At 48.8% G+C, this 15,019-nt stretch overlaps 4 protein-coding genes and 3 non-coding genes across 7 annotated transcripts, besides 2 other annotated features; 5 read left to right on the top strand and 2 right to left on the bottom strand.

Moving 5' to 3' along the window:
• Positions 1-1,648: 1,648 nt before the first annotated feature.
• On the bottom strand, positions 1,649-1,721 carry Tb11_tRNA_Phe_2. Its single transcript has one exon. It is a non-coding gene; the product is annotated as a tRNA-Phe (tRNA).
• Positions 1,722-1,832: 111 nt separating this feature from the next.
• On the top strand, positions 1,833-1,904 carry Tb11_tRNA_Arg_1. The gene has a single exon. It is a non-coding gene; the product is annotated as a tRNA-Arg (tRNA).
• Positions 1,905-1,970: 66 nt separating this feature from the next.
• On the top strand, positions 1,971-2,042 carry Tb11_tRNA_Ala_1. The gene has a single exon. It is a non-coding gene; the product is annotated as a tRNA-Ala (tRNA).
• Positions 2,043-2,880: 838 nt separating this feature from the next.
• Positions 2,881-3,081: a repeat region.
• Positions 3,082-3,235: 154 nt separating this feature from the next.
• On the bottom strand, positions 3,236-3,919 carry Tb11.01.4710 (hypothetical protein; the record flags this gene model as incomplete). Its single annotated transcript, XM_824280.1, has 1 exon — positions 3,236-3,919. One exon carries the CDS (start codon positions 3,917-3,919, stop codon positions 3,236-3,238), a length of 684 nt encoding a protein of 227 aa, XP_829373.1.
• A 2,593-nt stretch (positions 3,920-6,512) lies between these two features.
• Positions 6,513-7,238, top strand: Tb11.01.4703 (hypothetical protein, conserved; the record flags this gene model as incomplete). The annotated part of the gene is made up of 1 exon (XM_824279.1): positions 6,513-7,238. The coding sequence occupies one exon, from the start codon at positions 6,513-6,515 to the stop codon at positions 7,236-7,238; it is 726 nt and encodes a 241-aa protein (XP_829372.1).
• A 3,833-nt stretch (positions 7,239-11,071) lies between these two features.
• Positions 11,072-11,094: a microsatellite.
• Positions 11,095-11,468: 374 nt separating this feature from the next.
• On the top strand, positions 11,469-11,819 carry Tb11.01.4702 (cytochrome c oxidase subunit 10, putative; the record flags this gene model as incomplete). Its single annotated transcript, XM_824278.1, has 1 exon — positions 11,469-11,819. The coding sequence occupies one exon, from the start codon at positions 11,469-11,471 to the stop codon at positions 11,817-11,819; it is 351 nt and encodes a 116-aa protein (XP_829371.1).
• Positions 11,820-13,279: 1,460 nt separating this feature from the next.
• Tb11.01.4701 (membrane-bound acid phosphatase 1 precursor) lies at positions 13,280-14,854 on the top strand (the record flags this gene model as incomplete). Its single annotated transcript, XM_824277.1, has 1 exon — positions 13,280-14,854. The coding sequence occupies one exon, from the start codon at positions 13,280-13,282 to the stop codon at positions 14,852-14,854; it is 1,575 nt and encodes a 524-aa protein (XP_829370.1).
• Between the last annotated feature and the right edge of the window lie 165 nt (positions 14,855-15,019).

Below are 15,019 nucleotides of genomic sequence, written 5' to 3'. Positions count from 1 at the left end.
CGTGGGAAGTTATAAGATCTGTTGTTTACCCCTTCCGCAAACGGGCCCCTACTATCGCCCCCCAAACGCACCAATGACATTGCCCTGCCGTGAGTTCTAAAGACGCAACCCCCCTCCCCACGCACACACACACATCCCGCCAGTCTCCCACCGCTGGATCTACCTAATATTAAGAAGCCAACACCAACGCGCCAACATTGATGCTGCCGGCTGCCACAAAGGTATCAGCGGCCCGTGCACTGCCTGGACGGTGTGACCCAGACGGGAGTGGCACACCTCGTTACTTTTAGTCTGCGACGAAGTGGCCACAGGGCCAAGACATCCTGGAGCACGCGACGGAAGCATTACGGAACTTGTATCGTCCCTAGAATCCCCTCATAGGTGTATCTAGAAGCGCTTTCAGCAACCCCATCCAAACTGAAGGGCCATTCTTTGGGGGTTGTGAATTCGGTTGCCACACAGATCAGCGGTATAACCCGACACCTTTCATACCGTATTTTACTGAGTGCGAAACGGTTGCGATGAGGCAGGCTAACGAAAATCGTGATATCGGCACGAGAGCCTTGGACCAGCCTGTGCCGGCGAATCCTGCCATCAGCTCACGGAGAAGGGGGCGAATAATGCACCCTCATGTTTTACACCGTTTGGGTTTAGGCTGTTTCCCCGGTTGCTACGGCACCCCAAATTCTCTCTGCTTTTCCGCTCTTTCCTGAGAGGGACTGTCCCTGATTACCTCCGTGCTCCAGAACGCAGCACAGTGGAGGTTGCCACCTTCAACTTCTGTATGCATTGCCACGTGATGCCTCGCAGACTGCTTGCACACTCCCCTAAGTCAATCTTCCAGCGGCAATGCCATAAAAAGGGCTGCCCTGAGCGCCTACAGCTGCTCCCCCATTCCCGCGGCACGTTCCATATCTACCTCGGCATTTGGGTGGCCCGTCGGCGCTGCGTTGGCATACGCCCTCGCGCCACTGAACAAGAGCCACTTGGCGAGTATTGTCGTAGAAGGAAGAGTGCCCGGAGGCGTGCAACAGGGAACTGGCTTCGCACATATTAACCAAGCGGTCAACCACTTTGAAAACGCGTGGACAGCATCTATTCCTCCAGTTTTCTTGCGCAATTTCTTTCACTGTATCCCCTCCCGCCCCGCTCTTACTCACTTATTTGAAACTACGTGGCCGCTGCCCGAACGGATTTAACGTGCGATTTAGACTTCCGCCAACCCATACATATGGAGGGCATGCAACTTCCTGAAGCCAAGTAAACTCACGGTGGGTAAAAATAATGCCAACACCGAACGCACCTTCGCGGAGGCGGGTGAAGAATATTTCGCCCACGGACCGCACTGCAACCATTGTAGGTAGTTTCCCAAAAAGAAAGAATAGACCTTTTTCCAATCGCCTCTCAGCCTCAAATGTTTGAGAGGAGCCGACCTTCACCTTTCCATACACGAATAACTCCAAGATTTAAAAAAAAGGAAGCATCCCTCGCAAGCGCGCTCGGTGCTAGTCGCTTGGATACTAGTGAGGGTCTGCGGCTGCACTCTCTGCCTCCCTTCACTTGTGGCAGCTGGGCCCCGTGATTCGGTGGTGACGGAGCCGCAGCCACGTTAGGCTCAGAGGTGACGTGGGAGGAGGTGCAAAAACTTTGCCGCGACCCGGGATCGAACCAGGGACCTTCAGATCTTCAGTCTGACGCTCTCCCAACTGAGCTATCGCGGCTTCGGGCTTAGCCAACTATTCATTTTTATTATCGTAACAGAAAGTGACTCAGTAACAAGGTGAACCTTTCTGTAAAGGAGTGACCGTTATTATTTTTCGCGCGCCGGTGGTGACGTTGTGGCGCAATGGAAGCGCGTCGGATTCCGGATCCGAAGGTTGCGGGTTCGACCCCCGTCAGCGTTGGTGTTTTCGTCTACCCTGTGGCTATTGTCCCGTGTTACATTGTTTCTTTCCGCAGCCCTGTGGCGGGGGCGTGTAGCTCAGTGGTAGAGCGTCCGTTTCGCATACGGAAGGCCTAGGGTTCGATCCCCTACTCGTCCATCTTTTTTGCTTACTTGTGCGGAGTTGGTTCCACAAGCTGCTGACGGCTTGGTGTGACCGCCACGCTTTTGCCCATTCTACGTTTTGTATTTTTGTATTCGGTAAATTGAAAATGGCGTTCACACCCGATGTTAGATTATCAAAATATGAGTGAAAGCACTCTTCTGTAAAAAAAAAAAAACAGTCAACTATTCACGCCGGAAAGACAATTGAAACCTCTAGATGTCACTCGGCAAAGTTCCCGAGGTCGGTCGAGAAGCTCCGCCTGGCACAACTGCACTTCGTTGCCATCGAGACAGCGTGGAAGCAATTTGTATTTACACCTTGAGTCAGAAAAAATACGTCGTGTAGTAGAAAACTCAAACAAGTCTTTGCCGCACCTGGACCAGAAACCCCCAGCTTAAATTTCCCGAGAAGCGCGTTTTCGACCTGCTCCGGAGACCATTCCTCCAATTATCAGATCATTATCAACGCCTTATTTCTATAACGTCAATGGTCTGATAATCATGAGTTCTACCGATCTTTTGGTGTACTTCTATTTATTTTCCTTACCTACATGGAAGTTGTTGCGCGACAAACCCGAAACCACATCTCGCATGTGGGGACCGCCCTTCGGCGCATCCAAGCTTCCCCACGGTACGTCAGGACTAACCCCACAAGAAACGGGTAAGCATATATTCCCCCCCCCCGAAACAAACGATGTTTTTCTATCACTCCACACACCAGTGTTAGGTTTCGGGGAAGTGAAGAGTTTCTCCCTCGTTCCTTTTATGTTCCTCCCTTTTTTGAATTTGTTTTTCGCACGTTTATTGGGGTCTCCCTTACAGACACGGCCCTTTGGCACGCCCGCATGTGCCCAGGGACCGACAAGCGAAAAACACTGTCCCGTCAAGACGCTGCTGATCCCTGTGCTGTATGATGCCGTAGCCGGAGCACAGCAGTGTTCCCCATGAAAGGAACTCTGCTGGCTCTTGGCTTCCCCCGATGAGACGGGATACCGGACTCTGGCACCACGTTGAGGTGGCCGGCATCACTAGGATGTTCCCCCCTTCTTACTCGAAGAGGATATTCAGAGAGGGGTGTCCCGCAGTCTATATTTCCCATTTTCGTGTGGAGAAAGGCGTGCCTTTTCACGTTCTATTTAAACTCTTTTTTCCCACCGACTTAACAGTTGCCTTACTTAAACGGTTTCCTCACCACTGAGGGCGAAGGAAATGAAAATCACCTTCAAAGTGGATATCCCTGTGCAAAGAAAGAATTCCTGTACACTCCAATGGATCAGACACTGGCGAACAGGAATAAAAACACACGCCCGAGAATGTACCTTTTCTGTGACGGTGAAGAGCTGGATTAACTCCGGTTTCTGGGTGCGAGGAAGGGTTCGACCGTGCCCCTCTGTGACCGTGGAATTTATTTAGGACGACTCCATGAGGGTTTCTATGTCCCCAAGAGGCGAGGGTGGTAGGGGTCATTGTATTTGACCACTGCTGGATTGCTATTCTTCTTTCAAAAGTCCGCAGGCTTAGATTTCGATTTTTGACAGGCTCACCCACGTCGCCAATTATTTGTGATTGAGTTTTAGAAAACGATTCATGAAAAAAAAAACATTTTTTATGAATGGAGTTTGTACTAATGTCATAACGACAACACCACTCCAAGCCTCTCCGTGGCCATACTAGCACCACGCGCAAAGTCAAATGATAACAAGCTCCTGGCTCCGATCCGTCATTTTTTTTCCCTAGCACAACGTCGCAGGCGAAGAGGCGCAGCCATCCCCCCCCCTTGGAAAAGAAGGAACCTGACTCCACTGCACTGTTTGTGAAAATCAGTGAATTCGTCCACTTGTTTTCCTTTTGTAGATGGTCTTCGGAAACCATGTGACCGAGCGCAAAACCTGACCTTCCAAAGTACCAGAGTTGAAAGAGTTCAAACACACGGACCGGAAACACGACGGAAGGACAACGAACCAACTTCTCCACCCGCTACTAAAGTCTTTCTGGTTCACACAAGGAGTCACACCATTTTTTCACAATCCCTCACAGAACGACCAAATAAGAACCTTGTTCATCCCAACTCACCTTGCGGAAGGCGCGAGCTGGTCACCACCGTTATGCGGAACAAGTTCTTTCCCCGTTTCAGTAAAACCACGATTCTCAAAAGTTTCGAGAAAATAGAAACTCCCGCTTCGACGACAATTTCGTGGCATGGCAACAAGTGCTCAACAGGCAAGTTATTCCGGAAATTAACTGTCAGATAGCGGAAGTTGACGGCAATGAAAGCCTGATAAAACGACTTGCTCAAGGGGCAAAGAACCGCGGCCATGAAAACTTACACCCATCTCACTGACTCCTGATGAATGATCGCCAGCAACAAACCATTAGTGTCGTTATTCCGTCTAGGTCTCTTGCGGCCTAAGGGGCCAGTTCCAGAACCCACTGCTGCACCTGAAGACAAAAAAAAAGCCTTGTTGTGACCCAGAGCACTCGCCCCCACGATTTTAACTCAGTAAGAAGAATATGAGCAAACACAAAGAGCCTGGAGCTTTAGAAGCAGCCGCACATTCGCCCAGAGAACATTAGGCAAAGAACCACAGGTTAGCAAAAACATATTAAGGTGCGGAGCTTCCAAATCCTTCTTGCGAGGGTGCCCCATGTTTTAGTAAGGTCCTTTCAAGGGTCATGGTGCGCAGGTTTCCGGCCCTTCACATGTATGGGTTGGTGGAAGTCTAAATCGCACGTTAAATCCGTTCGGGCAGCGGCCACGTAGTTTCAAATAAGTGAGTAAGAGCGGGGCGAGAGGGGATACAGTGAAAGAAATTGCGCAAGAAAACTGGAGGAATAGATGCTATCCACGCGTTTTCAAAGTGGTTGACCGCTTGGTTAATATGTGCGAAGCCAGTTCCCTGTTGCACGCCTCCGGGCACTCTTCCTTCTACGACAATACTCGCCAAGTGGCTCTTGTTCAGTGGCGCGAGGGCGTATGCCAACGCAGCGCCGACGGGCCACCCAAATGCCGAGGTAGATATGGAACGTGCCGCGGGAATGGGGGAGCAGCTGTAGGCGCTCAGGGCAGCCCTTTTTATGGCATTGCCGCTGGAAGATTGACTTAGGGGAGTGTGCAAGCAGTCTGCGAGGCATCACGTGGCAATGCATACAGAAGTTGAAGGTGGCAACCTCCACTGTGCTGCGTTCTGGAGCACGGAGGTAATCAGGGACAGTCCCTCTCAGGAAAGAGCGGAAAAGCAGAGAGAATTTGGGGTGCCGTAGCAACCGGGGAAACAGCCTAAACCCAAACGGTGTAAAACATGAGGGTGTATTATTCGCCCCCTTCTCCGTGAGCTGATGGCAGGATTCGCCGGCACAGGCTGGTCCAAGGCTCTCGTGCCGATATCACGATTTTCGTTAGCCTGCCTCATCGCAACCGTTTCGCACTCAGTAAAATACGGTATGAAAGGTGTCGGGTTATACCGCTGATCTGTGTGGCAACCGAATTCACAACCCCCAAAGAATGGCCCTTCAGTTTGGATGGGGTTGCTGAAAGCGCTTCTAGATACACCTATGAGGGGATTCTAGGGACGATACAAGTTCCGTAATGCTTCCGTCGCGTGCTCCAGGATGTCTTGGCCCTGTGGCCACTTCGTCGCAGACTAAAAGTAACGAGGTGTGCCACTCCCGTCTGGGTCACACCGTCCAGGCAGTGCACGGGCCGCTGATACCTTTGTGGCAGCCGGCAGCATCAATGTTGGCGCGTTGGTGTTGGCTTCTTAATATTAGGTAGATCCAGCGGTGGGAGACTGGCGGGATGTGTGTGTGTGCGTGGGGAGGGGGGTTGCGTCTTTAGAACTCACGGCAGGGCAATGTCATTGGTGCGTTTGGGGGGCGATAGTAGGGGCCCGTTTGCGGAAGGGGTAAACAACAGATCTTAATAACTTCCCACGCAATCAAGACTTGAGGCAAATTCATCATCAGAGACACAACGACTCCTTCCATCATGTCTTTGTGTCGAGCCCTCTGTGTGGAAACCCAGTCCGAGACCCAATACACACATAACACCTTCATTGCACCGGCGGGTTCGAAAAAGGAACCACCCCACAGGCGACGGCTACACAGGCTAGGGCTTTTGCATCCCACAGCGGATCATGCGATGAATTTGATTCAAGCAAAAGCCTCGCCGAAACATCCACCGCTGCTGCTTTTTTCAAGGCATCAGTTAATGTCCAGTGAAGTTGTAAATGTGGGGACGTCCGGGGAGGACACCTGTGTTGGAGTTTGACTGAACATGTACGCTAAATTTGTTTTGGCTAGAGTGAAATGATTCAGTGATGTGGGAAGTATGGGAGTTAACCGCGTATTGTTGGTGAAGGTCGCAACTGGTTTGTATTGTTAATGTGGTGTGAATTACATATTGTTTAATTTGCTTTTTTTCGTTGTATCTTACTTGAAAGGGAAAGGTGGAGTAGCTGTTTCGGACATGTTTGACGATGCATCCCGTTTTTTTGCTAGGTCGAATTATCATAAGCCTGATGTTTTAAGGCGTATCGCGAATGATCTCTCGTTACTATGCAATATGTATCACCTTTCTTGTCGTGTTTCTCCGTGGGGTGGCACTCAACAGTTGAAGCTATGTGTGTATGGCGGTTTGCCTATTTCGGTTAGGTGCTGCGTTGAAGCTGCTGAACAAACGAAGAATGACGGCGGAAAATCGAAGTTTGTTTTGCCTGTGCAAATTTGGCTTACGCAACAGTTTCCTATTGATCCACCTTCAATATTTATTCACTGCAATGAACCTGGGTGCAAGGTGTTGAGCAACCATAAGTACGTGGATGTCACAGGGCGTTGTCACACACCGGAACTTGCTGGCTGGCGACCAACCTCTTCATCACTTGTCTCCGTCATCTCTGGGTTGAAGGAATTGCTGGAAGAGGAAAATATTTCTCCTCTTTGTGTTGACCGAAATTTTCTTAATGTTCTGGCGCTAGAACAGCGGGCGTCTTTGGTGGCAAGTCAGGATGTTGACGCTGAATGTCTTAGCCAAACAGGAGGGGAGAACGCTCAATGTGTCATTTGCTTTGGCCCAAAGGACACGGTGCTGGTACCATGTGGACACTACTGTTTGTGTGTTTCTTGTGCATCAAATTTATCCCAGTGCCCAGTTTGTCGGGAGGTCACAAAGTTTCGCCAACGGGTGTACAACTAAGTTGGGGAGGTAAATATATACATATGTGCTAGCGTTATTTTTCCTTTGTTTCTGCCTTTAGAGTCACTGGGATCACGTAAAGAGCTTTTGGGATGGGCGAGTGGGGTTCCTAGTTTTCATTTCTCTACCATCCTTTCTTCCCTTCTATTTTTATAATCTATAGTTTCTGGTTGTGTCACGGCGTGCATGATCTAGTATCACATGTGCGTTGTCGTGCTGCCGAATATCCACTGTTTGGCGCCGCGGAATTTGATGAGTTGACTCCAGCATTTACAGGCCGCTGGTGCTGGTAAAAAATGTACCTTTCTTTGTGCATCTCATTGTTGAAGTGATGAGAAGACGGATTTAAAAGTGGTTGAGCTGCGTGTCTGAACGTAGTGATAAATGTAGGAGGGACGAAGCTGCCGGAAAAGCGATGTCTTCACCTTTCTCTTCTCTTTTTTTCTCTTCCAGGCGTTTCCAATGTAGCCCGCCGTCAACAATTCGCTGGCATCAAGTATTACTTTGATTAAATCATTACAGAAGGAGAGAAAAATCGTGAAGGGACACACGGTACGGTGAGTGTTTGAGACCTTACTCGACAAGTGGTGTGAATGGAGCTCTTCTGATGTTTGGGGGATAGTGCAGCAAGTGTGTATTTTCGTTGAAAGGGTGTTTGTGCGAGGGGGCATCGCTGCTTCCATGTTGTTGGAATGGTCTGATATCTGATGGCAGATTGGACATTTCTTACCTCTCCATTGGTGATGATAAGGGGGGGGAACTGTTTTGAGCAGATAGTCACGTCCCTTGTGTGCTGATTCAGTTGACGTGAAGGGAGATGAGAAAACATGCTCGCGGGCGTATGAGTTAGATGCTGCACTGTTGCTGTAACGGCGTCAGTTGCTTTTGCGTATGTGCGTGTGTGAATGGTGAATGGTTGTGAAATGTGGCGCAGGTGTGGCTGATGCCGTTGCCCTTTGGGATGGAAGTGCATCAAGCTGCTTGCGTCAATTTCTGCGATGATATGGCTGTGGCTTTATTGGTATCGTGCTTGTCTCTTTCCTCGCTTGGACACTGACCTAATCGCTTATCGACCAAGATGGCGTTCCTGAGTGATGTGCTCATACGTGGTGTTACTTACTCTTCTGGTGCGTCGATGGGGCTCTTGTCGTTCCGCTGCTGCGCGGTCGCTTTTTAGCCGCGGAAGCAGTGACACGCCAGGGTTTGGGCCCTTTCTAACAGTTCTCCCAGCGGCGCTAAATAAGTCATGGTGTGTCTATTTGGGTGTCAGTTTTCGTAACATAACCTCGCACTTTAAAGTAAACGCTGGGCTGTTGTTATTTTTAATCTGGCCTAAAGGAGAATAGGTGAAGGTCGATGGATATACATATATATTAAATACATCCAAAAACAGCGTAAACATCGTGTAAGAGTGGTAAGTTTCGATGTTATTACCGTGTTAACCATATAACAGATATTTGTAGAAGTCACAGATGGGTATAACACATTTTTTTGTTGGTGTCCCGTTTCGACCATGCAACCAGCGGCCACTGGTAATACTGAACGTGAAGTTATAGTGGACCTTCTGTACACTGTGTGGACGGCAGCTCACATTCTTTTGAACTCCTAGTGCACCGTGCACTGCACGATTCGTGTGAAACCGGGGAAAGGGGTTCTATTCCCTTTCCGTGCTGCAAACTACATACATACACGTTACTGGATGTTCGCACTGTGTATGTAACGCGAGCGAAGCGGTCGGTTAATTGAGGTCATGTCAACACTGAGTCATCTCCTAGAGTTGTGAGTGATTGTGTCAAGCTGTTGGTTTTAATTTTTCTCAGGCGTCATGTATGGGACACGCTCCCTCCGAATTATTTTCCTTTTCGCATGTGCGAATCCTTCTGGAGTAAGGGATGATAAATTCGTATCATAGTCCTAGGAACAAATTAGTGCTCTGGTTGCCGAAGATGCTTACTGACGGCACATCCGCTTGACTTGCTTGTGAACGATAACCAAATGGCGGGCACAGTGTGTGTTTCCGACTGGTTGTGAGGTGTGTCGTTTAGTGAGATCCTTCTTCATTGTGAGTGCAACAACGTGTGTCTCAGTGCGGTTTCCGTCTCTATCAGGGGTCTGTTGTGGTTGTGACGTCTAAGGGACGCTGCGTGCTATGGTTCATCTGTTTGCAAGGGCATCACTATTCCGTTGAGTTAGATTTGGATTCAATGACGTTGGTGACGCTTGTTTCGTGGAGGGGGCGGTGATGCAGCGTTTGTGGTTTCTTCAAGCGCGGCAACACTTAGCTTCCATTTAGTAAGGTGTAGTTTGCCTCACCGCCCCCCCCTTACACTTTCGCTCCATTAAAGTATTCATCCTCAAAGCACAAAGTAACTGCTCATGCCTGAAAAAAATAAATGCTTCTAACATTTCTCTATGTCCTGATGCACTTATGTTTTCCTCCTTTTCCCTCTTACTCAAAATACGTTCCATTAAACTACATTGCTAAGAAACAGGCAGAGATTGGTCCACTTTTTCTAGTGCTCATGGTAGTACTAAGGGCTTTCTTTCCTACTACGGACGTGTCGCTTCCCAGTGGGTCACACGCGGTTGTTGGGGTAAGGAAGTATAAACGACTAAGGTGCTATGGATGATGCAAAGCTTCCGAAGTGTAGGGAGAGTATGACTTCGTTACCCACGTCATTGAGCAGTAACGTTTATTTACTTCCTCCTCAACACTTTGTCGACTTTAGACTGCACATGCTGTGGGTACGAATAACGAGAAAATCAGCGTTTTACAAGGCTTCAGTGTGACAGAATATAACCCGTACATGGGTTGGTTATTATGTCTGGTTGTACGGCTGTGATGGGTTGGTACGTGGAGGACGAAGTTAAGTTCTGCTTCGTAAAGTGGTGAGGTGATTATACTGGAAAAAAAATTAACTTGAGTGTGGTTTGTCTGGAGCGTTTATTATTTACATACCACTGGAAAGAACCACTTGTTGAGCTGACACAGTATATTTAATCCAAGCTGCAGAATTGTGACCATGTCAAATCCACCCTGGTGATGCAGAACTGTCCAAATATACTTAAGGCTTGTAGCCGCCAGATTGTGAATGCAGCAGATGACCCCACAGTTGGCTATCGTTGTCCTTTGTGAGAACTGAGAGAAAGAGAATACGGAGAGATTTGTATCACATTATTTGGTGTGGGTGGAGATGAACTTCGAACCCCGGTTGAACCACGTAGGAAGGGAGCTTCGCGTGCCTTTGTACTTTGAGCACGGATGATTCATTCCGTTACGGTATACCCAGCCCTATAAGAAGGAAAACAATGATAGAAAAACAAAACACTCCACAGCGACTTGCAACCGACACTGGAAGGGTTATGCATCTAAGCACAAAAAAGGCTACAGTTTCGCTTAAGGCCTTCAAAATTGTGAGGTTAAGCACGAAGGTCACCAGAGGCAAAGTCGCGGAAGCCATTATATTTTTTTAAAATCGGAAGCAGGGTTTAAACCACAATAGTTCCTGATTCAATGCTCAAGTTGAGCTACGACACAAAATGTATTGTGCTTACAGCTAATGCTCATCATATATCAATGACATCGGTATCCTCCAACTGTGGGTGGCCCAAGACTCTCAATGGTATACTGAAAGACATACAGCAACACCGTGCGACAAGACATTTGAAACACTCCTCTACAGCGATATAACCAACAAACGGACTTGCATATTCCCTTTGTTCTTCATTATTCCTGTATTCTAACCTCTCTACCCTCCTAACGGGGGCATATGCTCCTTAACATCTGAGACGCAACACATGAACGAAAAGCTTAATCAACCGTAGCTGCATCAGTGTGTGTGTGTGTGTGTGTGTGCTAAGATCTAGTTTTGGATGGTATGGCGTGAAGTGACCGATTCTGTTCGCAGCAAGGGGTACTTATTTGCCCGTAGCGTTGTGCTGTGGTTGCAACTGTGCATCCCTAAAGCATGTGCACGTGAAGAAAACAAAATTTCTTTCGCACTCTTTCCCTCGGATGGGTCTGGGAGTGCGCACTGAAACCTCGTCGATCGGTCCTGACAACGTGTATTTGGTGATTAAACTTCTAGTCTACGATGCATCGAGTCGTGTCATACATTGGTTTGTAACCGAGTGAGTTCACAAGTACCACCGTCGTCCCTCTTTGCTCGTCATGCTTTCCCCTTCCTTTATCTAGCGAAGTTATTGACATTAATAAAGAAAGGTAAAAGTATGCTGCGTCGCGCTGGCTCTCGCGTTGCGTGTGCTTGCTCGGTTCCACAAGCGCGCTCTCTCCATTTTCCTATAACGCCGCCGCCAATTGAAATTGAGTACCTGGACAACGACCCGCTGGAGTTTGCCGTCCGCACGGAGGCCCGAAAGTGGCGCTTTGATGATATGGGTTACATGCGGGAGTTAGCGTTCGTGCGGATCAACAACAATCCGACTGTGGGTGACTTTCGAAATATGTCACCAGATGAGCGGCGCAACCTGTTCTGGGGCAGTGATCGGCAGGATTTCTTCCGGCACCTAACGTGTACACTAACTGGTTCGCCCGAGCACCTCTACCATCGCGGCTGGTAGCCCCAGCGGCAACGGATGGGTTGGAGTCCAACAACCACTTTTCTGCCTCATCGCAGGCTCTGGTGCTGTGTGGAGCTTAATGTGACCCCACTTAGTGTTAACGTAGGTAGTGAATATGTTAGTTAGCTTTTGAAACAAAAGAATGGGAACCATGGGTACTAGTAGTTTGTTATTGTTATTAATATTTTGAGCGAACGCCTTTTATTAGTTACTTGTTTTCGAACAGTTTCCAGCTCCGCACGTGTGCGTGTGTGGTGTTTCCACTTCGCTGACTTCTTCCCTGTTGATGGCACTCTACGTGAAGCGGAGACTCACCTTTTGTCGCTTCCTCTTGCTCTTTTCTAGACCCCGTGTTGCTTTCCGGACACAGCAGTGAAGGAAGAAGGGATAGAACACCGAGTAGTGCTGCACTAGGATGGCACTCATGTGCTCCACTGGAGTTTAGAGGTGTGGTGTGGAGGCGGTGTAACCTCACTAATGCAATACCAGTAGCGGATGCGGCTACCCGATTGCTGCTTCACGCATGCACAGATCGGGAGCGGACTGTCTTTGATTATGTGTGGACCTCACTCTATTTCTTAACCCCTGAGACGATGGGTGCTTCTTGATTAGTAGGTGCGGTTGCTGATAGTTTTCTGCTATCCAATACGTCTGGGAACCGGTTTGGTGCTGACTTGCTTTTCTGGGATGGTTGCTGCTTATATGTAGTTGCGATGTAATGTGTGATAAGGTTAGGTGGCTGTCTTTGTAGCCACTGCGGACTGGGAGCGGTATAGCGGCTGCTGATCAGGAGCACGGGGGATCGAAATAAAATTTACAGGTAGGAAGTTGACGGGGTGTTTTGAGCCTTCGTTGCCTTTTGATTGTTGCGTAATCGTCGAATGCCATGTGGATTCTACCCGGCTGTACACCTCCCGATGTTGCCCATGCCTCGTATTGGAACGTTACAGTTTATTCCCCTTTTGTCAATTCAACGTCGGTGCAGACCACGTGCGGGCCGTTGAATGGGTGCGTCTCCAAATGTGCAGCGTCGCGCGTCTGTTCGTAGACGGGCCCTTGCAGAATCAAGAATCTCACAACTCGAGACCGGAGGGTGTGCCCCCGATGGTGCTTAGATTCCCCATCGGCCACCATATCTGCCGTCAAGTTTCCCGTGTATTGTGTGAAAGGTGTGTTTTTGCTTTTGCTGTTCCCTTGATACCCGCATCGCTCGTACGTTTGAGGGAAGACGACCACAAGGTTAGGCTTCCGATGTTGAGAAGCACTATTCCAACAGAGTTTTTTTGCATATCGTGGCAGTGTTTCTATGTGGGACCAGACCACATTAGTGCTGGGTAGTTTATGTGATAGTCTGTTTTATTTTTCATATTTCTGTAATCCAGAAGTGTTGTGCTAATGGACAGGTAAACTTAACGCCATGCGCTTTTGAGTTCTCTTAAGGTGTCCAGTTAGGTTAAACAATGAAGGAGAGAAAGGGCTCTTGGGTTAACCTGGCTGTGGTTTGTGTGTTTTTCACCTTCCTGCACATACATTCATACGCTGCACAACCAACCAAAACGCTACACCTTGTTCAGCTGGTGCATCGCCATGGAGCTAGGTATCCCCTTGTACCACACAACGCAACCGAGATATGCGGTGGCGAGCCGTGTGGATCTCTAACTCGTGAGGGTTTAACGATGCTAATTAATACGGGAAAGTTCTTGCGCGAGCACTACAATAATGCCAGTTCGGTGCCTTTCTTCCCGTCAACAAGCTACAATCTTAGTGTGTCTCACACCGAGTCAACTTATGTTAATCGAACGATCCAAAGCGCAGAAGGTCTTCTGAAGGGCTTGTTTCCAGACGAGAATACCTTCTTTCCAGTTGTCTACACTAGGTATGATCGCGGAAACGTTCTGCAGCGCAGCTACAGCAACCCATATACCTACGCTTTTTTGAATTTGGACGTTGAGTGGTGGCGGAACGTGTGCAACCCCACGACCGACAAATTCATTAAATACGATACGCTTCTGTCCATTTCTAAGGAGGTATTCAGTGAGGGTATGTGTGCCAATCCAGAAGACAGGTGTAAATGTGCCCAAACATTGTTTGACATAGGTGCTTCTATGGAGGCCGACGGGCGGATTGCTAAGCATCCGCTATTGTTGCAACATGTGAAGCAGTTACGCAATGTGACAGAATTTTGCTTCAGGGAGGAATTTGGGTATAACAGTTCTGACAAAACACACGTAAACATGGGCAGTCAAGGACAGGACTTGGCGCAACGAATTCTGTTCAATGCTGAGAGTCGCATGAATGGCACAACGACGCTTAAGCTTTACCACTACAGTGCACACGACGTAACCCTCGCACCACTGGCGGCCACCCTTGGAGACTCCACTTTCGATGGATTTCTGCCTCCGTTTGGGCAACTGTACGCTTTTGAGCTTCTATACGATGATGCTGCGAACGGATATGTCGTATGTGTAAGGCGTGGGGCACCGGGCCAAACTCCTAGTACCAAGTATTTGTTTCAGTGGGACGATTTTCAGTTGAAGTGCATGGATGAGCGGAACTCTATCTACAATGCTGAAAACAACACATGCCCTTATCACGACTTCAAGCGGCTCGTGGATTTCACCAAGCCAAAGGATCCTGCTGGACTTTGCTACCTCAACGATAAGTATCGGAAACTATTTGATTGCTCGGGGGAAAAAAGGGAGTCACCCAACCAAGCCTGCAAAGCACTACGGCGGATGTGCCCTGAATGGGCTTGTGGGAGCGGTTACACACTCAATAGTGTTACTTTGGAGTGCATACAAAGCCTCAGCGGAGGTCGATACTTTAGCATGAAATGGCGTTTGCTACTTGTTTTCATTGTGTTGGTCTGTGTCTGTGTGGTCGTTTCACTACTCTGCTTCTCCCGGAATAAAGAAAGACGTGAAGAGGAACCAGTCATCGAAGAGGGTGTGGCTTCGAACGAAAAGGAGCCACCTCTTGGTCACCCCGGTCGTGCTAACCGCGCTCGGGAAGGGAGTGATGGCCCCGTCCCATAGATGGGAATCGCGTAATCCACTCCTAGACGGTAGCTCCGTCAACTGTTGCTCGTTGGGAGAGAAGGCAGTAATGCCTGCAGGGAAAATCGCTTTCGGAGCAGGGTCGGCTTTCCCTTCCCAGGCGCAAGGGCCTTTCCCCCCACTTTGTTGAGTAACAACAGGAAG

The sequence above is a fragment of the Trypanosoma brucei genome, assembly GCF_000002445.2.
Source record: "Trypanosoma brucei brucei TREU927 chromosome 11 chr11_scaffold01 genomic scaffold, whole genome shotgun sequence".
NCBI lineage: Eukaryota > Euglenozoa > Kinetoplastea > Trypanosomatida > Trypanosomatidae > Trypanosoma > Trypanosoma brucei.
This window is presented reverse-complemented; position numbering and strand designations above follow the sequence as displayed.